Source organism: Leopardus geoffroyi, chromosome A1 (genome assembly GCF_018350155.1).
Source record: "Leopardus geoffroyi isolate Oge1 chromosome A1, O.geoffroyi_Oge1_pat1.0, whole genome shotgun sequence".
In the NCBI taxonomy this organism is placed as follows: Eukaryota; Metazoa; Chordata; class Mammalia; order Carnivora; family Felidae; genus Leopardus; species Leopardus geoffroyi.
The window spans coordinates 47,674,169-47,697,674 of NC_059326.1; the positions used below are offsets into that span (position 1 = coordinate 47,674,169).

Genomic DNA, 23,506 nt, shown 5'->3' on the forward strand with positions numbered 1-23,506 from the left:
TAACTGCAGATGTCCATTCAGCGATACCAGCTACTTTTTTTCCATAAAGCTGCATAACAAGTATGTTTTTGGAATGGCGATTCTCATTTGTTTTTAGAAGATTATGCTACACTCTGAAAAAGATAGGAGCAACTTTATATATTTTATACATCATGCTTGGAATCACATTATTCATGAGTCCAAATAAAAACTCAAAGTTCTACTTAGTGGGTTGAGAATTGAGTAAGTTTAGAAGAAAATATGTTTAAACATAGAAATTAAATACTAGCAAAATGAAACTCCTACTATATGACACCAATGAAATGTGCGTGGATGCATGTCTAATTATCAGTTAATTTTCATGCATTTGATAGGATCTTCATTTTGGCAATTACATTTTAATAATCCAACATTATAACTTTTCTTAATGCCAAACATCTAAAGAAAAGGAGCTTTATTTCTTTTCAAGGCAAAATAAAAATTGAAGCTTAATAAAATAAACTTGATACAAATTTTTCATCTTTTTCTAAGAAACAGTTTAATGCCAACTGGCATAGAACATGCAGATACAAAAGCAAGTGTAAACTGCTTATATGGAAGGGAATGGCAGGTGACCCAGGGCAATGCTTGACCATTCACTTGAATATTTACCTGATGAAACAGAGAGTCTGCAGAATTGATTTATTCATTTTATGGCTCTGATGGGTCAAGTGCTTAGAATAGCCAATAGATAACAGATAAGAATACCTCTGATAAATGTAATATTTTGAAAGTGAAAATCAGGGCTGAGGGGGCTCCTGGGTGGCTCAGTCAGTTGAGTGTCCAACTTCAGCCCAGGTCATGATCTTACAGCTAGTGAGTTCGAGCCCCGCATCGGGCTCTGTGCTGACAGCTCAGAGCTGGAGCATGTTTCAGATTCTGTGTCTCCCTCTCTCTCTGCCCCTCCCCTGCTTGTGCTCTGTCTCTCTCTTCCTCTGTCAAATAAATAAATATTAATTTTTTTTAATAATAAAAAAAGAAAGAAAGAAAATCGGGGCTGAGACTAAGGTGAGGCAAACAAAGCACCTAGGACACAAAATATAGGACGTGCCCACTCTGAGGATCATGCACAGTGCACCTGAGAGCTTGCCCCACCCTAGGCAGGACCCTGGGAAAATTGTCTAGTATGAGTCACTGCTTTAATCCCAGCTAAATTTTCTGTTTAAATCCACATGTGATCAAATGCACATTTTAAAGTTTTTCATTGCCTTTTTTGCACTGGACAATTTAACTTTTTAAGTGTCACTTAGTTCCAATAAGACTTTAGGTGGTCCTGAGGTGCCTGGGTGGCTCAGTGGGTTAAGCATCCGACTCTTGGTTTCAGCTCAGGTCATGATCTCATGGTTTGTGAGTTCAAGCCCTGCATTGGGCTCCATGCTGACAGTGCAGAGCCTGCTTAGGATTCTCTCGCTGTCTCCCTCACCCATTTTCTCTCTCTCTCTCTCTCTCTCTCTCTCTCTCTCTCTGTCTGTCTCTCTGTCTCTCTCTCTCTCTCCTTCTCTCAAAGTAAATAAATACACTTAATAAAATAAAGACTTTTTTTAAATTTTTTAATGTTTATTTTTATTTTATTTTATTTTTATTATTTTTTTTTAATGTTTATTTTTGAGACAGAGAGAGACAGATCATGAACGGGGGAGGGTCAGAGAGAGAGGGAGACACAGAACCTGAAGCAGGCTCCAGGCTCTGAGCTGTCAGCACAGAGCCCGACGCGGGGCTCGAACTCACGGAGCATGAGGTCATGACCTAAGCCGAAGTTGGACACTTAACCGACAGAGCCACCCAGGCGCCCCTAATGTTTATTTTTGAGGGCTAGAGAGACAGAGTGCAAACTAGGGGAGAGCAGAGAGAGAGAGAGAAAAATAGAATCTGAAACAGGCTCCAGGCTCTGAGCTGTCAGCACAGAGTCTGACATGGGGCTCAAACCCATGAACTGAGATCATGACCAGAGCTGAAGTCGGACATTCAACCAACTGAGCCACTCAGGTGCCCCAAAATAAGAAGACTTTAGATGGTCCTGTACTATGAAATGAGATCGCCCACTCCTTTACATAATTATCCAAGTATGCATTAAATGAAAAACGAAAACAGATGAGATAATTCTAGGTTGACAATTCTAAGACATTGGGGCATGACCATAGAGGGTTTTTATTTTCTATATTAATTAGTGTTAGATCAAAATTACTTGCTTAAAAGTAGCTAAGTTAAATATCACAGAGTTAAATATCCCCCACTTTTACAGACAAAACTGAGGCTGATAAGAGTTAAAAAAAAAAAAACTAAACCATGATTATATACTTACTGTCAAAACTAAAAGAAAATCCTTTTTTTTTTTTTTCCTGAAACAAAAGCTTATGATCTTTTTCCTTAGTTCCATTTAGACAAAAACCTCATGATGAATTATTGCTTGCATTAGTTCCAGGAAATATTTTTGCCACTGTAGATGAAGTTATATTCTTTCTTTTTTGTCAGAAAGTGAAAACTATGTAATTTAATGTGTTTCCTTTTTGTCTTAGTTGCCAAAACACTCAGAGCTGAATATCTTATCCAGGTGTTATAATCTTTTTTTCCTCTTTCACTTTTGATGCCTCAGAATAACTTTCTCTGTTTCTTTCAATAGGTTGTGATCTTTTTTACCCTTAAATGTCTTTACTTATATACTGAGACCTCTGAGGTGTAAAAATATAAAATAATTCAATCTTAAATAATGAGGTAAAAAGGAGGTCAAGGAAAAGATCAACTCCTAGGACCCCACTGTTGGATAGCATAGCAGGGCTTCAAGCTAAATAATTCAGTTTTGAGTAAAAGAAATGTGATGACTTGGAATGTCTTCTTTCTTGTTGAGTGTACCTCTCAGGACTCTTTTTTTTTTTTTTTTTTTTTTAATTTATGTATTTATTTTGAGAGAGAGAGAGAGAACACGAGTCAGGGAGAGGCATCAGAGAGAATCCCAAGCAGGCTCTGTACTGCCAGTGCAGAGCCCAATGTGAGGCTTGAACCCACAAACTGTGAGATCATGACCCACCCAGGCCCCTATCAGGAATCTTCTTTAATGGCTTTTTCATGTTTCATCCATTTTTATCCACTCATCTTTGCCTCATTGAAACAAGATTTGCTTATTTGGAAATTCTAATTCTGTGCTTCTGTGTGTATATTTCATCATGTGCCCTTAGAATATAAGTTTTCAAGAGTTGGAAAATCATCTTTAATCAGCCAAATGTCTAATAGAATACTGAGCATAATTTTAAAAAGCTGATGTAAAAGGGGCACCTGGGTGGCTCAGTCGGTTAAGCGTCTGACCTCAGCTCAGGTCATGATCTCACGGTTCATGAGTTCAAGCCCTGCGTAGGGCTCTGTGCTGACAGCTTGGAGCCTGGAGCCTGCTTCGGATTCTGTGTCTCCCTCTCTCTCTGCCCCTCCCTTGCTCACGCCCTGTCTCTCTGTCTCTCAAAAATGAATAAACATTTAAAAAATAAAAAAAAAAAGCTGATGTAAAAGCTCTTTTCTAATTTCTTTTGCAGCTATATTAAGGGTAGTGGTAAGAGCTCCATTTAAGAAGCTATTCCAGTATTTCAGTGAGTGATGGTGGTATCTTGAACTTGACTAGTGATGATGGTGTCGAGAAAAAATGGACTAATTTGAATTTTTTTAATGTTTATTTCTGAGAGAGAGAGAGAGAGAGAGAGAACGCACTCTTGTGAGTGAGTTGGGGAGGGGCAGAGAGAGAGGGAGACCTAGAATCCAAAGTAGGCTCCAGGCTCAGAGCTGTCAGCACAGAGCCTGATGCAGGGCTCAAACCCATGAGCCATGAGATCATGATCTGAGCCAAAGTCGTACACTTAACTGACTAAGCCATGCAGGTGCCCCAAGAATGGACTAATTTGAAAGCTATTTAGAAAGCAGAATCATAGAGTATGGTGATTGGATCCAGAAGCTGTTAAAGAGAGGAGGAATGAGAATTGATGGCCTGGGTTTTGGCTTGTGGCCTGGGTTTATGGTGGTGCTACACAGCACATGGGAGAAATAGATTTGGAGAAGAAAAGCTCAAGGAAATAAGAAAAGCTCAAGGAAATAAGTAGAGATAACCAGTAGAGAGTTAAAAATGTAGATTCTGGAGGGGCGTCTGGGTGGCTCAGTTGGTTAAGCTTCCGACTCTTAGTTTCAGCTCAGGTCATGATCTAACAGTTTCTTGAGTTCGAGCCCCACACTGGGCTCTGTGCTCACAGCTACAAGCCTGCTTGGGATTCTCTCTCTCTCCCTCTCTCTCTCTGCCCTTCTCCTGGTCACGCTGTCTCTATCTTTCTCAAAAATAAATAAATAAGCTTAAAATATGTATTTTTTTAAAATGTAGGTTCTGGAGCCTAAGAAAGAGAACTCATCTAGAGGTAGAGATTTGGGGGTCACAGCATAAAGATAGTGCTTTACATGGAAGTCATTAAATGAACTGATAAATGAACTACATAGAGTGAGAGCAGAAAAAGGCAGAGGCCATACTCTTGAAGAGTACCAACATTTAAAGGATGGGCAGAGGAAAAAGTACATACACAAATTAGAGTGCAGGGTGACCATAAAGATAGCAGGAACATCAGAAGGAGAGTAGAATCTGGCCAGTGACATGGACTGTCGAGGGGCCAAGTCAGACAAAGATAAAGAAGCAACCATCGATTGAATTTAACAAGATGGTACAGCACTTCCAGTGGAGCTAAAAAGCAGACGACAGAGAATTGATGAGTGAGCGGAAGTTGAAAAGTGGGCTGTGGGAAAAATAGACAGCCCTTGAGATATTTAAATCAGAGACTACAGCATGATCAGACAGGAGGCATGAAGTCGAGGGCTTTTACCTCCCACAGCTAGAGAGTATCCAGTTGTGTTGTGTTTTTTTTTAATATAATTTAATGTCACATTGGCTAACATACAGTGTATACAGTGTGCTCTTGGTTTTGGGGGTAGATTCCCGTGACTCATCACTTGCATACAACACCCAGTGCTCATCTCAACAAGTGCCCTCCTCAGTGCCCATCACCCATTGTCCCCTCTCCTCCGCCACCCCCCCCCCCCCGCCCATCAACCCTCAGTTTGTTATCTGTATTTAAGAGTATTTTATGGTTTGCCTCCCTCCCTCTCTGTAACTACTTTTTCCCCCTTCCCTCATGGTCTTCTGTTAAGTTTCTCAAGTTCCACATATGAGTGAAAACATATGATGTCTTTTTCAGACTGACTTACTTCACTTAGCATAATACCCTCTAGTTCCATCCATGTTGCTGCAAATGGCATGATTTCATTCTTTCTCATTGCCAAGTAGTATTCCATTGTATATATAAACCACATCTTCTTTATCCATTCATCAGTTGATGGACATTTAGGCTCTTTCCATAATTCAGCTATTGTTGAAACTGCTTCTATAAACATTGGGGTACATGATCCCCTATGAATCAGCACTCTTGTATCCTTTGGATAAATTCCTAGTAGTGCTTTTGCTGGGTCATAGGGTATTTCTATTTTTAATTTTTTAAGGAACTTCCACACTGCTTTCCAAAGGGCTGCACCAGTTTGCATTCCCATCAATAGTACAAGAGGGTTCCCATTTCTCCACCTCCTCACCAGTATCTGTTGTTTCCTGAGTTGTTAATTTTAGCCACTCTGACCAGTGTGAGGTGGTATCTCAGTGTGGCTTTGATTTGTATTTCCCTGATGATGAGTGACGTTGAGCATCTTTTCATGTGTCCGTTGGCCATCTGGATGTCTTCTTTGGAATAGTGTCTATTCGTGTCTTCTGCCCATTTCTTCACTGGATTGTTTGTTTTTTAGGTGTTGAATTTGGTAAGTTCTTTATAGGTTTCGGATACTAGTCCTTTATCCGATATGTCATTTGCAAATATCTTTTCCCATTCTGTTGGTTGCCTTTTAGTTTTGTTGATTGTTTCCTTTGTAGTACAGAAGCTTTTTATCTTGATGAGGTCCCAATAGTTCATTTTTGCTTTTAATTCCCTTGCCTTTGGAGACATGTCGAGCAAGAAATTGCTGCGGCTGAGGTCAAAGAGGTTGTTACCTGTTTTCTCCTCTAGGAATTTGATTGTTTCCTGTCTCACATTTAGGTCTTTCATCTATTTTGAGTTTATTTTTGTGTATGGTGTAAGAAAATGGTCTAGTTTCATTCTTGTGCATGTTGCTATCCAGTTCTCCCAGCACCATTTACTAAAGAGACTGTCTTTTTTTCCATTGGATGAGAGTATCCAGTTTAAATGGTGATGGGAAGGAGGCACATAGACGTTGCAGATACAAATGAGAAAATAATCAGCTGAGCAAAGTGTTAGGGAAGGAGAAGATCAGAGCACAGTGATGGGATTTAACTTTAGACAGGAGGGCTATGCCTTTTCCATTTTGAAGATAGAAATAAAGATTATGTTAAGATAAAAGTGAGTTTGTAGGTTTGGTGGTAAGAATTTAGGTAGTTCCTGTCTAATGGCTATACTATAATGGCAGATGTGCTAATGTCACAGTTTTGAGGAAATAGAATTTTGAAATAGCCACACAGTAAATGAGTGATATATATTATGGAAACATCAAATAATTGCCAAGTTGAAACACCATGTGTTTCTAGTAGTACCACCATTCTATGTAATTTTTTTCCAGTAACATTCAGCATGCTAGGTGTCAACATGGGGAAGATGGACAGGTGGATTGGTCCAGAATTACATTCCACCTTCTCTTAGGTATGCATATTATACATGTTCAGATCTCTTGTTAAATTGTAAGGTTGGAATTACCTTTATATTCTTTATGTCACCTACATTTGGAATACTGTGGAAAAAGCCAAAAGTTAAACAGACAAGATGAGTTCATATCACAGCTTTGCTACTTGATAGCCATGGATTCTTGTGATGATAATTGAACCCCTCTAAACTTAGTTTCCTCGTGTGTGAAAGTAATATCTACTTTGCAGGACTATATGAGAATGAATACTGTAGTAACATTCCTGGCATGTCACAGGCACATAACTCTATGAAGGTGGTTCCTTTTTCTTTTTCCCTTCTGTTTCAAAATTCAATTCATATGTTATGTATGCTTTGAAGTTCTCTGTAACTTGACAAAGAAAAACTTATCTTTTTTTTCTACCTCTTTCCAATAGTTTTTTAAATATTTCTATTAATGTTCACATCACTATATGTCACAATTATGCATGTGTCTTTCCCAGTAAAGTACTTCATTCTTCCTTGTATATTAGCCTTTTAGCACAGTATTTAGCACATAATAAGTACTCAGTTGAATGTTTGTTATGGCCCTTTACAGTCTTCCACTATAATTGCACTTGAAGCTGTCAAATAGAATAGTCAAATAGAAAGCTTTAGAAACTAGCCTTTAATATATCCTCATCCCCTTCCCTCAGATAGTAAAATACACTCTGACAACTGATAACATTTTAACTGAAGAAGTACGGAAGGTCTGTTACACCCAAGAACAATTTCAGAGATTTATCTGAAAGTAGCCACTAGGAAGTCCTATCTGAAAAGTTTGTCTAGGGGCGCCTGGGTGGCTCAGTCGGTTGAGCGTCTGACTCTTGATTTTGGCTAAGGTCATGATCCCAGGGTCGTGGGATCGAGCCCCATGTCAGGCTCCGTGCTAAGTGTGGAGGCTGCTTGGGATTCTCTCTCTCCCCCTCTGTGCCTCTCCCCCACTCGCATGCTCTCTGTCCCTCTAAAATAAAATTAAAAAAAAAAAAAAGCTTTGAAAAGTTTGTCTACAGTAAAGCTATTCCTAAAACCCTGGACGCAGCAACCTCTATGGGTATCCAGCCTCTAAGGAATGGTATATGTTCATGGGCAGTATCTATTTCTAAGACTTAAGTAAGGTTCTTCTACCCCTTCGCTTAGTGCCTCAACCAATAATATCTTTCAGGGTCTACAGGCATTTCAGTTTGTATTTAACCAGAATTAACCAACCACTCCTTACTATGGTACATAGAATATGCAAAGCCCCATACTTGCCTGAATGTTGTAGTCCCATTAGCCCAGATAACTTACCCCTTACTGCAGTGTATATCACCTAACAAAAAGAAAACAAACCTGCAGTTAGCCAGGTTTCTTAAAAGTGAAGTCACAGTATAATTATCATTCTTTTATGGTATGTTTATGTTCCCGGATTCTAACTCGTTATGTTCTTTGTGATTTCTCGGAAAGTTTCAGGGACATTTCAGCACCACAAGTGCCCCTTAGGCAATCCACTTCATAAAGGGTTCAAATAAATTACATATTTCTATATGTGTGTCATTCCTTTTGGTTCCTACTTCACTGTTTTGACATTTTCTTAAGAGTACCTTTTTTACATGTTTTTTTATATACTTCTGTAGTTACATTTTACATCATCCTAAAAAAAAAAAAAAAAAAAAAACACCGAGTGCATAAGTTAATTTTTCTTTAAATGAAGATGCAATTATTTCTCAGATTTATACATTTCTCATCTTTTTTTTTTTTTTTCAACGTTTATTTATTTTTGGGACAGAGAGAGACAGAGCATGAACGGGGGAGGGGCAGAGAGAGAGGGAGACACAGAATCGGAAACAGGCTCCAGGCTCTGAGCCATCAGCCCAGAGCCTGACGCGGGGCTCGAACTCACGGACCGCGAGATCGTGACCTGGCTGAAGCCGGACGCTTAACCGACTGCGCCACCCAGGCGCCCCTATACATTTCTCATCTTAGTGGTACTCTTCCAGTTAAAACTTGCTTTGATTTGCTGGGTTTAAGTGAGTATTTTAAAGAAAGACAATTATTATAGTGAAAACCTAAAGCACACATACAAAGGAAGTCATATTTTTTCTATAAAGTTTTAGAATGCTTATTTTTTCCATATAAGGGTATGTGAACTCAGGTCCAAGGAAATTCAGGGAGTAAAATATTGCAAAAAATACTCATTGATAATCTCGAATTTACATATACTTTTAAAAGTATGCCAGAACCAAACCTATTACATATCAGTAATAATAATATCTTGAAATTTTATAGCTTCTTTTTACCAAAATGTTTACAACATTTCCAGATTATGTTATACTAATATACATACGGATCAGTTATAGATTGCTTTCAACCAAGTGTGTTTGGAAATATGGAATCAAAGAAAGCAAACGTTTTAAATTATTCCTTCATATTGAGAGACCTGGTCTTTTGCTTGTGCCTTCTAGAATTCAAGAGCACTGGGGCACCTAGGTGGCTTAGTCAGTTAAGTGTCCAATCTTGACTTCGGCTCAGGTCATAATCTCACATTTCGTGAGTTCAAACCCCACATTGGGCTGTGCTGACAGCAAAGAGCCTGCTTGGGATGCTATCTCTCCCTCTCTCTCTGCCCCTCCACAGCTCTCTCTCTCTTTCTAAAAATAAATAAATAAACGTTAAAAAAAATTTTTTTTAATAGAATTCAAGAGCATTGAACTTTCTCCCAAAATAGGTGCTTTTCAGTTAATAATAAGAATGCTTAATATTTGTATATTACTTTAGATTTTTTTATACTCATTTACTTTATTTAAGCCTCACAGGAACCCTATAATGGTCTTTTACCCATTTCACAGAAATAACAACTGAATCTCAGTTATCCATTTTGTAGAAAGTTAAAAACTCTTCTCAGTTTTGAATTGCATAAAAGACATGTGAATTTCTTTTAGATTGTACTCTGGTGGACCTCTGTGTTTATGTGGACTTGTACAGAACTCAGTAGAACTAGGTCAAATGATTTTGATTTTCGGGGAGCCTGAGTGGCTCAGTCAGTTGAGTGTCCACCTTTGGCTCAGGTCATGATCTCACAGTTCATGAGTTTGAGCCCCATGTCGGGCTCTGTGCTGACAGCTCAGAGCCTGGAGCTTGCTTTGGATTCTGTGTCTCCCTCTCTCTCTGCCCCTCCCCCACTCATTCTCTCTCTCTCTCTCTCTCTCTCTCTCTCTCTCTCTCTCTCAAAAATAAACATTAAAAAATTTTTTTTCATTTATTTTGATTTTCATAAGTATTTTGGCTTTAATCTTTCATCATCTTTAAAATTACAAATATCTTTGTTGTATATTACAAGCAAAACTATGTCTTGTGTGAAACAATATATCTCATCATAAAAATATTTTATCTGCATATATATGTCCTTTTAACTTTTTTCACATCATATTTTCATATCTACTAGGTATCATATAGACCTGCTATTTTCTAGTTTTTTAAATATTTTAGAATGAAATATGTTTTATTTCCACTATATTTCAGAAGTTTGGCATATTTTCTTTTAAATAGTAAGTACATTTCTCTGACCTTTTTTTTAATCAGTAAGGGACAAGTAAATGACCTTCTACTATCATTTCTAACCCTGTGTTTCTATGACTTAGAACTGTAGCAGTTTGTAACAAACCACACAATTCTAGGACATGAGGAGATGCACAAAATGCAAAGCTCTAAGATAAGTCCCTGGAAATATGTGGTGACCAAGAGATTGTGAAGAATGATGTGAGATAATTATGATCATAATCCTGTTAGGTACCATATTAGCACTATTTTGATGTAACTTAACAAGTCACTGATCACATATCAAGGAGCTAACACAAAGAAGACTAAGAATAAAACATTGAGAAAGTATAGGCACTGGAGTGAGCCACACTCGGGAAACCAGCCCTCAAAATAGAGCACAGTGTTTAGAGACTGAAGTCGATGAAGGACATCAGCTAGAACATGCATAAAAACCTATCAGATTATACTAAGAGAGTAAAGGCCAGAAACTAGACAGCAACTAGATGAATACTGTTTCAGAGGGAAAGCTGGGCACCAAGAGAGCATGAATACCAGAAGGCAGAGCAGTGAGAAGTCCAAGATGTATAACCCAGCAATCAGACGAGATAAAGGTATGTACAAACCAATCAGCAGAATCAAAGTGCCCATACTTCTGTTATAAATTCAACAATGGCAGTGATTTCAACTCAGGGGCCTACTCTACTGTATTAACACTAGCTTCTTCTGCCTGACCTTAAGATTATATCCAAGTTCAGGAAAGAATGTACCAGGTGATTAGTTACATCCCTTAGGCTATGACAGCACAGTAGTCTCTCATTCAAGTAAATACTTGAGCTCTTGCTAAGCTTTCAGTCATAGATAAGGTATGGTTCCAAAAATGTGAATGTCGTCTTAAATACATTAGAATAAGAAGTAGATAGGACTTACTCTACTCTTCGCTGGCCAAGACTTTTTTTCTTTGTTCTGTTCTAGGCCCAAAACTTTTAAATACTAGAAGATAATCTGAGGAAAACAATCAGGATAGTGAAAGAATTCAAGAATTCTTTTTAGTCATAAAAGGGATGAATGAACTGGGGGTATTTACAGAAGAAATGATTCAGAGAGATGTAAGAAATTCAAAGTAAGCATGTGAAAGAAGCAGTAATAGACTTGTTATACATGTCTCCAAAGGCTAGAATTAAAACCTAAGGATAGGGGCGCCTGGGTGGCGCAGTCGGTTAAGCGTCCGACTTCAGCCAGGTCACGATCTCGCGGTCCGTGAGTTCGAGCCCTGCATCGGGCTCTGGGCTGATGGCTCAGAGCCTGGAGCCTGCTTCTGATTCTGTGTCTCCCTCTCTCTCTGCCCCTCCCCCGTTCATGATCTGTCTCTCTCTGTCCCCAAAAAAATAAATAAACGTTGAAGAAAAAAAAAAAAAAAAAAAAAAAAAAAAAACACCTAAGGATAGACCTCATAAGGAGACATGTTTTATTTGTTTTCCTTTGCTTTGTTGCTTTGTTGTTGTTGTGTTGTTTTGTTTTGTATAGAGTCTGGGTTAAATAACTTGAAGATCACTTCCAAACCTGAAAGTGTGTGTATCGAAGGCTTTGATAGAAGATAGATGTTCTATTGTGTAAATAATGACAGCTTTGAACCCAGAAAGACCTGCACTCTAGGGAGACGTTAGCCTACAAATGGGAACAAGTATTTTGATGGGAAGACTGAGGGACTGGAAAAGAGGGGTTTGCAGTCGTAGATACTGCTACTGTTCTCTAACAGTTCTGCCATACAAAATCTGCTTTATCTGTTGTTTAGAGTGTAGTGGCATTGGCATTCAAGGTATATTTTAAATTCCTCAAAAATCACATATTAAAAATCTCTCCTGGGGTGCCTGGGTGGCTCAGTCGGTTAAGTATCTGACTCTTCAGCTCAGGTCATGATCTCACAGTTCTTGAGCTTGAGCCCCGAGTTGGACTCTGTGCTGACAGCATGGAACCTACTTGGGATCCTCTCTCTCCCTCTCTCTTTGCCCCTCTCCTGCTCACATACACATTCTCTCTCTCCCAAAATAAATAAATAAACTAAAAAAAAAAAAAAAAAAAGAATATTTAAAAAATATCTCCACTGAAGTATTTTCAAGTTGAAATGATTTGAGGTCTGAAATCTGCTTTGAAATGTTTCAAAAAAAACTGGTAAGGGAATAGATAAAACATTGTTGACAGAACAATCTGGCACTTCCTCAAACAACTAAACACAGAAATGTAGAAATACCATATGACCCAGCAATCCACCCCTAGGTATATACCTAGGAGAAATGAAAACAGGTCCACACAAAAACTTGTGCATGAATCTTTATAGCAACATTATTCACAGCAGTCAAAAAGTGGAAACAACCTGGGGCGCCTGGGTGGCTCAGTTGGTTAAGTGGCTGACTTCGGTTCAGGTCATGATCTCGCGGTCCGTGGGTTCGAGCCCCGCATCGGGCTCTGTGCTGACAGCTGAGAGCCTGGAGCCTGTTTCAGATTCTGTGTCTCCCTCTCTCTGACCCTCCCCCATTCATGCTCTGTCTCTCTCTGTCTCAAAAATAAATAAATGTTTAAAAAAAATTTTTTTTTTTTAAAAAGTGGAAACAACCTAAATGTCCATCCGCTGATGAATGGATAAACAAAATACAGAATAATCAGATAATAGAGTTTTATTTGGCCATTAGAAGGAATTAAGTAGTGATATGTTACAACATGGATGACCCTTGAAAATGTTATGCTAAATGGAAGAAGCCAGTAACAAAAGATCACATATTTTATGATTCCATTCATATGAAATGTCTAGAACAGGAAAATCTACACAGGCAGAAAAAAGATTAGTGGTTACGTAAGGCTGAGAAGTTGAGAGTAAGGTGGGATAGCAGAGTGATTCCTAAAGGAGTCCAGGTTTCTTTTTGAAGTAAAAGTTTCATAATGGACTGTAGTAATAGTGGGTAATCGTAATGTCTGCGAATATACTAAAAAACATTGGATTATATAGTTTAAATGGATGACTGTATGGTGGTGAATTGTATCTCATTAAAGCTGTTTGACAAAACAAATCTGGCAAAATGTTTATCAATGGTATAGTTAGCCAATAGAAATTGAGAGCTTCATATGCTCTCGTCTTTGTATGTTTGAAAATTTCCATAATAAAATGTTTTTTAAATACCCTCTCAGATGAAATTTAAATATCCAAAATATGTATGTACTTGGTTTAAAACAAGGTTGGTTTTTACCTTGTGTTTACCTCAAGTAGGAAAGATGCACAGAATTATCTGACTTAGTAGCCATGACACATTGTTATTCGTATGTAAAAACACTTACATTTGACCTCTAGTGGAACACATACTTTGCATTATACTTGTCAGAGCTATTTTCATCAAGAAATGCCATCTATGTGTCCCCTTGCCAACATCTTTGCAGAGTTTACAACTTTCAGCAATTTATTGGCATCAACTACGCAATTCTGTTAAGCAGCTGCTGTGTCGTTGAGCTGTTTTAATATACCACCACTCTCTGTGCATAGTTTCTACTAAATGGCCGAGATATACGATTCTGGATTTACAAGAGCAGTTTATCACGTTTGTAGAGATTATTTCTGCAGTAACAATCGTCATCGTCCTCATCATCATCATCTAGAAGTTTTATAAGAATGTCCTTGCCCTTAATTCTTCCATTTTGAACACTAATTATTTCACTTCAATGTGGTTTATATTGTTTCATTTTATTTCAGTTTTACCCTAAGTCTCAATTCTTCAGCCAGATGCAGTTCTGGAGTTGTTAATTTTAAAGAATGGTTCATTCATTCTGAAGTTACTGTAATTTTTTTATGTATTTGATATACTAGATTGTAACATAAATACTGTTCACTTTTTGGAAATCAGTATAAGAGTATATCAGAATTAATGAATATTATTATAAATCAGACCATGTTATAGATTAGTATTTAAAGGTCTCAAACTAGTGATTTAAGGAAAAGAGGATTGGGGCATGGCACTTTTACAGTATTTTAATTTTTCCATGAACAAGTAATAGCATTTTTAAAAATAGGAATTTTTAAAAAATATTTTGAGAAATGGCTTTCTAAATTAATGGAACATTTGCCAAGAAGAGGCTAAACCTGCCAAAATAAGGGACTCTGGATTAGGGCACTCTACGTTTTGTCATTTTGGAGAAGAGCGCCTACTTTCTGCAAGAGGACCTTCAAGTGAAGCTTACTAAACAGTTTCTCTCATCCACATAGAGATTGTACTCAACTGTCTCATTCATATGAGTGAAACAAAAAAAAACAAAAAGAAAACTTTTAATGTGGTTCTTTGTTCATAAATTGGAACACACACCAAAGACTGTCAGAAACGGAAAGAAAATAATTAGCATAAGAGGGGAAAAAATTACAATAAACAGGGGCTCCTGGGTGGCTCAGTTGGTTAAGCGTCAGACTTCAGCTCAGGTCATGATCTCACGATTCATGGGTTTGGGCCCTGTGTTGGGCTCTGTGCTGACAGTCAGAACCTGGAGCCTTCTTTGAAATCTTTGTCTCCCTCTCTCTCTGTCCCTACCCTGCTTGCGCTCTGTCTCTCAAAAATAATATAAAACATCTATTTAAAAAATTTTAATACAAAAAAAAATCACAATCAACAGAGAAACTGACCCTGTTCTCCAAAGAAAACAAAAACAAAATTCCATAGCAGAAAAGAACTTACAAAGTAGCTATAATTAGTTTTTTCAGAAAGATTTGAGAAAGTTGTATTTCCATAAAATAAGAAACAGTGAACAACAAAAAAAAAATGGTGATATTTTCAAAATTGCTAAATTAAAAGTCATGAAATTATTATAAGTAAGTAAAAATGCCAGGACAGGATGTGAGGAAAAGTCAATGAGCTCTCCTAAAATTTAGAAAAAGGAAAAAAGATGGAAACTAGCAGAGAAAAGTTAAACAACATAGAATATTCCAGAGAAAGAAAATACCTACAAAGAAATAGGAATCAGCTTGGCATCATAGTTCTCAGAAACTTGACTTTATTTTTTTTTCAATTTTTTAAAATATTTATTATTTTTGAGAGAGAAAGAGAGCAAGTCAGGGAGGGGCAGAGAGAGAGGGAGACACAGAATCCAGAGGGGCTCCAGGCTCTGAGCTGTCAGCACAGAGCCCAACACGGGGCCGGAACCCACGAACCGCAAGATTATGACCTGAGCTGAAGTTGGATGCTTAATTGACTGAGGCACCCAGGTGCCCCAGAAACTTGACTTGAGGAAACAAAGAAGTAATACCATGCAAGTCCTAAAGAAAAGTACAATATTTTCTTCCACAGTAACTTCTCAGAAAATTACCAGATTGTGTGCCATCAAATAACAAAGAGAGAGAGAAGTACAAGAAATACTGGAACTTGCCAAGATAAATAATAAAGAAATAAAGTAATAAAAAGAAATTTCAGGATAACAACTGTGCATCAGTCTTAAAAGCAGTCAGTACAAAATTGAGTCCAGTTAATAGTATTATTAAGAAACTAGATAATCTTAGGAAAGATGGAAAAACGCATATATTGTTTCCATCAATGAGGAAAAAAAATAGAAGGCAGGAACTCTAGAAGAGGGAGGGAAATATCTGTAAAAAACGTCAGAGTCCAAACAGGACAAGTAAATGATATGATTTTGAGCAATAGATGCAGTATAAGAAAAAAGAATTCAGTTGAACATGATACTTGAAACATTCTCCTTTGAACATCAGAGGTTCCCTTCCTGTGGATCTAATCATACGCTCTGCTCTACAGTGAACAGTATTTGTAAATCATTACATAGTAGTACAAATAATCCTACTGACCAGTCAAAAAAGGACAGTTGTAGAGCAGAGAAAAGCAGAATCAAAAGCTAGAGAAATGAAATGCAAAAGTCAAGTCCAAACAATAAGAGCAGAATCTTAAATAGGAGATGGAGCCAGTGATCAGGAGCCAGGCAAGAACATGGTGAGAATCAAACCAGATCAGGAACAAACCAGAAGATCTCACCTGGTGAGATTTCATCTCACCAAAGGATTCTGTTTTTTAGTGACAAGCAAGTTTTCTAGCTCGTGTACGTTATGTTGGTTTGTTTATTTTCGTTTTGTCAGTCTAAGAATTGGAATCTCACAACTATAACCATTTATTTGTAATAGTAACAACCAAATAAGGCATGACAATTTATGCCAAAAATGTAGGTGAAAAATATATTAAAATATTGCCATGGTTAGGAAGACTCAGTATTATATAAGTCCGTTCTTTCTAAGTTTTTCTTGTAATTTAACATAATTCCACCCCTATTTCTATGAATATAGCCCTAAAAATACTTGAATCATTAAACATTATAACAGTGTGACATGGGGGCATGAATTGACAGACTATTGGTATAGAGTTTAAAAGTCCAGAAATAAATCACATACTTATATGAAAATTTAGTATATGATAAAGATAAGCATCTGAAGTGGGTGAACATATAATGTTATTATAGAATAGCTATGGGGGAAAGATGTTGAATCCACACCCTTCACCATAAGCTAGGATAAACTTCAAACAGATTAGAGGTCTAAATGTTTGAAAAGGAAAAGAAAAACCATAAAACTATCTTGAGGAAAATGGAAGAAGAAAACACAGAGAAGGCTGTACAATGAGAGATTGATATATTCAGCTACATCAGAATCAGAAAGTTATGCATAGCAAAAAACAAATTTTTTTTTAAGTGTAAACATAGTCAAATAAAATATAAACAAGGGGGAAGAAAAACTGCCGCTCATACTACAAAGGGCTCTAACATATAGAGAGCTCCTTGAAATGTAGAAGAAAATGACCAATCATCTGGGAGAAAAATGGGCCAAGGATATCAACAGAAAAGGAAATATCTTTAAATACAGGAGAAGCTGCTTAACCTCCCAACAGAAGAAATGCTAAATAAACACATTCACTTATCCGACTGGGAAATATCCAAAAAAGTAACACAAGCATAGATATTATCAATTAGGAAACTGAAGTTCATTGAACAGAATGAACAGATTGCCTAAATTTACATAGTTAATAACAGAGTCGGGAATAGATGTGTCTTTGACTTCTAACCTAACTAAAATATTTCCAGTACATGTGCTTGCTTTTCTGTGTGTTCAGTAGATGATGTTATTCTAGATCGTATATGATGTTAAAGTGGAATTTTCTTTCCCCAAATTTACCATTGGTATAAAAGGGGGTGGATCATTTATGACCAAGCATAATAAAACTGAACAAAATTTTTCTACATGTTCTTTTGGTATCCATTGTAGCTATATCATCTTAATAGGATTTTTACAGAACTGTGTTGCTTAAAAAGTGTTCTTTATCTAGATTTCAGAAACCATGCTAACATTGTTTAATGCAATCAGATGAACAAAGGTAGACTATGACAGCACCATAAATTGAGTGGTCCTTGTGTGGATAAAGCAACGACATATGATTTCCCTTCTGTCTCTTGACCAGCATCAGGAATGAGCTGCTTCCTGTAACTGCTCCTATACCGGCGGCAGAAGGAAGCCCAAGAGAAACCAAATTATGGCTCCTCTAGGGCACCTAGGAGCCAAAGCCCTCTGCCTAGTGTACCTGCAACTCCTTCCTGTTCTCCCTTCTCATCCTCGTTGCCCTCCCTGTCCCCTTCCCCAGCAAATATGAATGATCCTCTTTACTGTGTTAATCTGGAGACTAGTAGTAGGCTGTATTAAAGCTTATTTTTTCCTATTATTTTACCTTCATGCTATGATACAAAAGTTATGGCAAGTAAATTTAGGTTCTTTCAGATAGAAAGTTTTCTTTTGATAGGCTGAGAGTCCATCATCTCCCCTTTCCCTTCTACTTACCATGGAAAGTAGAACACGAGCTAAAATCTACCATAATACCAGACATGTTTAACATCAAATCAGTGATTAGGTACTTCACTCTAGGGAACATATAAATGAAATAATCTTGAAAGCAAAAAGAGCCCTCCAAAGGCTCAAATAATATTCTATCAGATTGGCAGTGTCTGAAGGTATACACATTTCATGTGCAGCGGCCAAGCCAACCCCAGTACTGCAGAAAGGAGAAAAAGGATTCTGGCACCATTTCTTCCAGCTCCTCTGTTGGCCCTAAGATTTATTAAGGCTCGGTGGCTTGAACTCAACAGCTATGTTTTAAAATACTCACTCAAGCTAGATGGTTCTAAATAGAACTAATGACAGCCAGGGGGGGGAAAGGCCTGTAGGAACTTGCTCTGACACAGAGCTGATGTCTATAAACAGATTAGTAGAAGGGAGCAGAACATCTCTCTACTTCCATAACTCTTATGTCTTGGCATGAAAATGAAATAAAATAATAGGAAAAAATTATTTCCAGCACAGCCCGCCATTATTCTACAGATAGTAAGGTAAAGAAAAGTTTAGTCTGTCCTCCAAATGCTTGTGTTTCATTGAATGAATTTAGTAATTAATCATAAATATCCACTAATTAGTGTTAGATGCTGAACGTTTGAGTGTGGGGAGAAATAAAAGACAAAATAGACTTGGAAGAGGAAATGACTGAAAATTGTGATCTGTGCTCTTATTTAAGAGGTTCAGCATAATTAATTCATAGTTCAAGCAGCCACTGCTAAAGCCAACTCCAGTTTTCATTTGTAAAAGAAGAGGGAATGGTATGGTTTAAAAAATCCTGAAATTGTATGGAACTTAAGGTTTGAACTGGTGATTAGTAGGCAAGAAAAAAAGTTTTGCATTCTTTTTCCTTTACCTTCTTCATATAAGGCATCAAAAGGAAATGGGATAATTGAAGAGGCAGAAGAGAAAAACTTAAGTACCTAACTCATCTACTCACCAAACAGGTATAGAAAAACTGCAGTGGAACATGGCAATGTAAGCGGTTCCCAAATTTGTCTGTCAGAATCACTTGGAGAGCTTTAGAAAATTCCAAAGCTGAGGCCATATCCCAGCCCAGTTACTCACAATCTCTGGGGGGAGTGGGGCACAGGAATCAATAGTTTTTGAAGTGCCACAGGTGATTCCAATATGCAGAAATATCAGGAACCCACTAGAGTATGGAATTACCGATTTATCACTTACTATACTAAAAATATTGATACTAATCGATTATTATGTGCATCATTGTACATGGGCATGTTATGTTTTAACATCAGTCATGATTAGTCTGCTTGCTAAAATCATTCTTGCCATTATGTTCTGTCTTCATTTATCAACAGGAATTGGCGGCAATGAAACAGATTGTCACCAATATGCGCAGTAAGCGTTCTGAGGACCAGTTACTTCTTACTAAAACGGAAGCAAAAAATATGACAGAAGATCATAAATCAAAGATTTTAAATGTGCCTAGAGAACATGAAGACAATATATTTATACCCAAACCAACACTCTTTGTAAGTACAATCGAAATTAACTTAGAATTTTAATATCTCTTTCATAAATATATTTTAAATTTCTTGCCTCTTATTCATTTTGGTTTTAAACTAGTTTTAATCGTTTTATTAAAAGGCCTCGAGAGAGCTGTATTAATTCCACTTCTGAATGTATGTGTTACCTACCTTACAGCTGATAGTGGGGTTTTATATTTTTAGTTAATATATTGGACTTGCCCAGAAATTAGCCTCAATGTAGCATTTACCTCCTTAAGCCTCCAGGACTTCTAAGGGAATCAGGAAGACATTTTGTATAATTTTTTAATTTATTTAAGAATAAAAAGGAATGCAGAATATCACCTGCCCCCTCTTATTTGTAAATTAGTATATTTTGCTCTAAGAGGTTCATCGTAAAGTATAAAACCAATCATATTAATATAAACTGAAATACATTATTAGGTAGAAATGTACAGGCACAGAAATCATTCAGAAAACAAAAAATCAGAAAACTTTGATTGATAATACAGAAAATACTGAAAATGGTGTTTTAACAAATAAAAATAAGAATAAAAACACAACAGAATCAAACAGGATTAACATTATTAAATATTACACTTCAACATCGTTTCCCATCCTTTAATTTCTCAGAAGAAATGTGATTTTTACCATCGGAACAGAAACTAAAAACCAGACAGATTTTCTGTATGATATTCTGATTTAGTGAGTCCCCAGAATTTCATTTTTTAAAACTTAAAACTAGATGATTGTAAGAATTAGTCAAGTATAGGAGTTTCTGATCTAAGCTACTTCTGTATACATTCAGATAATGCTCAAGATCAATGAGATATGGTGATTACTTGGTGCAACATCCTTTTAAAAAAAAAATGACAGAGTTACAATTTAGATAAAATAAGGGATAATTACTGTAAGGATTCATGTGGCAGTAATGGAGGCTGTGCTAACAGGAGAGAGAAAACAGGAAGCCTAGATTGACCAGCCAGGAAACGAGACAGCTATACGGATTTCCGGATTTCCGCAGCTGTGTCCTGGGATCTTTTCCTCTGGTAGCACACCAGCTTCTCTTTGTTTCTCTCCCAATTTCTGCTTACTCATAGTTTCCACTTCCTCATCAACTTGCACTTGGCCCCTTGTCTTGAGACATGTTTCCTTCTCAGATCTACTCTGTTATAACCTAGTTCTCTCTGTAAGTTCCAAAAACAAGAATCTGATTGGTGCAACTTATTTTTGTTGGGTAATACCCCTTTGTGGTGAGACTTGTTAAGGTTATTAGTCAGCCTATTGAATGGCCACTCACTCGTACTAGTGAGCAGGGATCACATGGTACCAAATAAAGCTGCCTACAGCTATTTATTCCAAAGCACCGTGGCTCCGAAAGTGGGCTAAGATTATGGCAGACGATATGATATGTCTATTATATTATAATCTATAAGAAAAGAACAAACTGACTGCATAGATGTTGATGGGGAAAGTAAGGTCAGATGAAAACCACGAGGTACAGTCAAATAGTTAAAGCCTATCACGCCCTCTGATCTGCTTTTCTGACCCTTCTCTGTTCCAAGCAATGAACTATTCCTTCTAACCCTGATGTCCTATATTTCTCACTTTGGATGATAACTGATTCTGATATCTTGACTGTACCCAGTGTATAATTAACAGTAAAATTTCTCCAGTACCTCAAAATAAGGTTATGCAATGAGAACAAAATTAAGAAGATTCAAAATATAAAGTATTAATTGGGTGAGTTTTATTTCCTTCTTTTTCCCTATCTGTGTTTTCTAGGGGGGTTATGATAAACTTAATTTCTTTTATAATAAGGGAAAAATTGTCAGAAGTATAGCTCAGGGGCGCCTGGCTGGCTCAGTCCATAGAGCATATAACTCTTGATCTCAGGGCCATGAGTTTAAAACAAAAACAAAAACAAGGTATGACCTCAGCTATACCCTAATGAAAACTGAAAGCTAATACTGTAAACCAGCCGCATCAAGGCCTTGTGCTAATGCAAAATTGTTCATGTGAATTGACTGGGTAACTGGGAGCAAACCATTTAAACACTCTGAGCTGGTTCTTATCTGTAAAATTAGGGAGGAGATCATATGAGATGAAGTCTGGACATTTTTTTTTTAATGTTTATTTATTTTGAGAGAGAGAGAATGAACAGGGGAGAGGGACAGAGAGAGAGGGACAGAGAGAGAGAGGGACAGAGAGAATTTTAACCAGGCTCCATACCCAGTGTGGAGCCTGACATGGGGCTCAAACTCACAAACCGTGAGATCTTGACCTGAGCCAAAACCAGGAGTCGGACACTGAACCGACTAAGCCACTTGGGCACCCCTGGACATCTTGTATACCAACATGCTATGATTCTTTTTTGGCATTATAATTTTTACAGTTGCTATTTGAATATTTTTAATTTTCCATACGAATATTTTTCTTGTATCTTCTCTGATACTGTTAATAAGGAATTTATGATGCAAATATTTGAAAATAAGTTTTAATTATTTAATAATCTTAGTTTTATAGCAAAAATGGAAATGTTTCTTTCTTTTAATGTTTACTTATTTAATTTGATAGAGAACATGCACACACACACGGGAGGGGCAAAGAGGAAATCCCAGGCAGGCTCTGCGTGGAGCTGACGTGGGGCTCGATCTCACATACTGTAAGATCGTGACCTGAGCTGAAATCAAGAGTCAGATGCTTACCTGACTGAGCCACCCAAGCAGCCCATAAAATTGGAAACATTTCTTTTTTCTTTTTTAATTTTTTTTAATGTTTATTTATTTTTGACAGAGAGACACAGTGTGAGCGGGGGAGGGGCAGAGAGAGAGGGAGACACAGAATCTGAAGCAGGCTCCAGGCTCTAGGCTCTGAGCTGTCCACACAGAGCCCAAAGTGTGGCTCGAACTCATGAACCGTGAGATCATGACCTGAGCCAAAGTGGGACACTTGACTGACTGAGCCATCCAGGTGTCCTCAAAAATGGAAACATTTCTAACTTGCTTCTAGATCCTTTGGCTGAAATTATTTGCTATCGGTATTTTTCCCTGATACCAGATTTAATGCTGGATAGATGGATGGATGTGTGTTCATATACACATATTTTTGTATGAGGAAAACACACAAAACTACTTTTGCATGGGCAATGGGGTGGAGGTACAGCTGTGATACAGAAGAGAAGGAAGAATAAGAGCTTGCAACGTTTTTCTTTATATGCTATTATATTCAAATGAATGTTTTGCAGTGCTCACGTGATACATAAGAAGACAGCCCCAAAAGGTGCATTTTATGGGCAAGTGCTGGCCATCGAAATCACAGATATGGCAAAGTTGTTTTTCAGGCATTTAATGCACTAACAAAGACTAGACTGAACCACAGAATGTAAATGCTTTCAGGATAGTACACTTGATCTTAGCCAAAAGGCCGAGAAGCAATAAATGCTTTAAGGATACGAGCTGTGTTTCCATTGCCTTGCACAGCTCATGAACAGAGCTGATACTCTCAAATATTTGCTCGTTGAGGACTTAAAACAAAACAAAACAAAACAAAACGGTTATGTGCCTTCCTGATTTACTTATCTTCTTTGCTGTTAAAACTCTACTGGGTGGGAAACTTCAGTGTTAAAACTAAAAGGACAGGGAGAGTGAAAGAGGCAGCTCCCAAGTCTGTGGTTAGTCCCCACACTGTGGTTAGTGCCACTTCTGCAACAGGCGGCACCATTTCAGTCCCTGTCATTCACAAACACCCCATTCATTTCCACTAATCATCTACTTTCTCTCTCAATGTAGCTTTTAGCTGTGCTACCCCTTTTCTCTAGCCTTACCTATCTCCTTTCTAGAAGAAAA

The 23,506-nt window shown here is 37.5% G+C and overlaps 1 protein-coding gene across 3 annotated transcripts in view; it reads left to right on the plus strand.

Moving 5' to 3' along the window:
* The window catches only part of PIBF1 (progesterone immunomodulatory binding factor 1), a 201,800-nt gene that overhangs the window by 172,505 nt on the left and 5,789 nt on the right, over positions 1-23,506 (plus strand). For 2 of the 3 annotated variants that reach the window (XM_045478783.1, XM_045478789.1), the window contains exon 17: positions 19,491-19,664. In XM_045478783.1, coding sequence (XP_045334739.1) covers positions 19,491-19,664 — 174 coding nt within the window. Of the gene's footprint in view, positions 1-19,038; positions 19,116-19,490; positions 19,665-23,506 lie in introns of those variants that run through there. The other variant, XM_045478797.1, reaches the window with a different exon arrangement.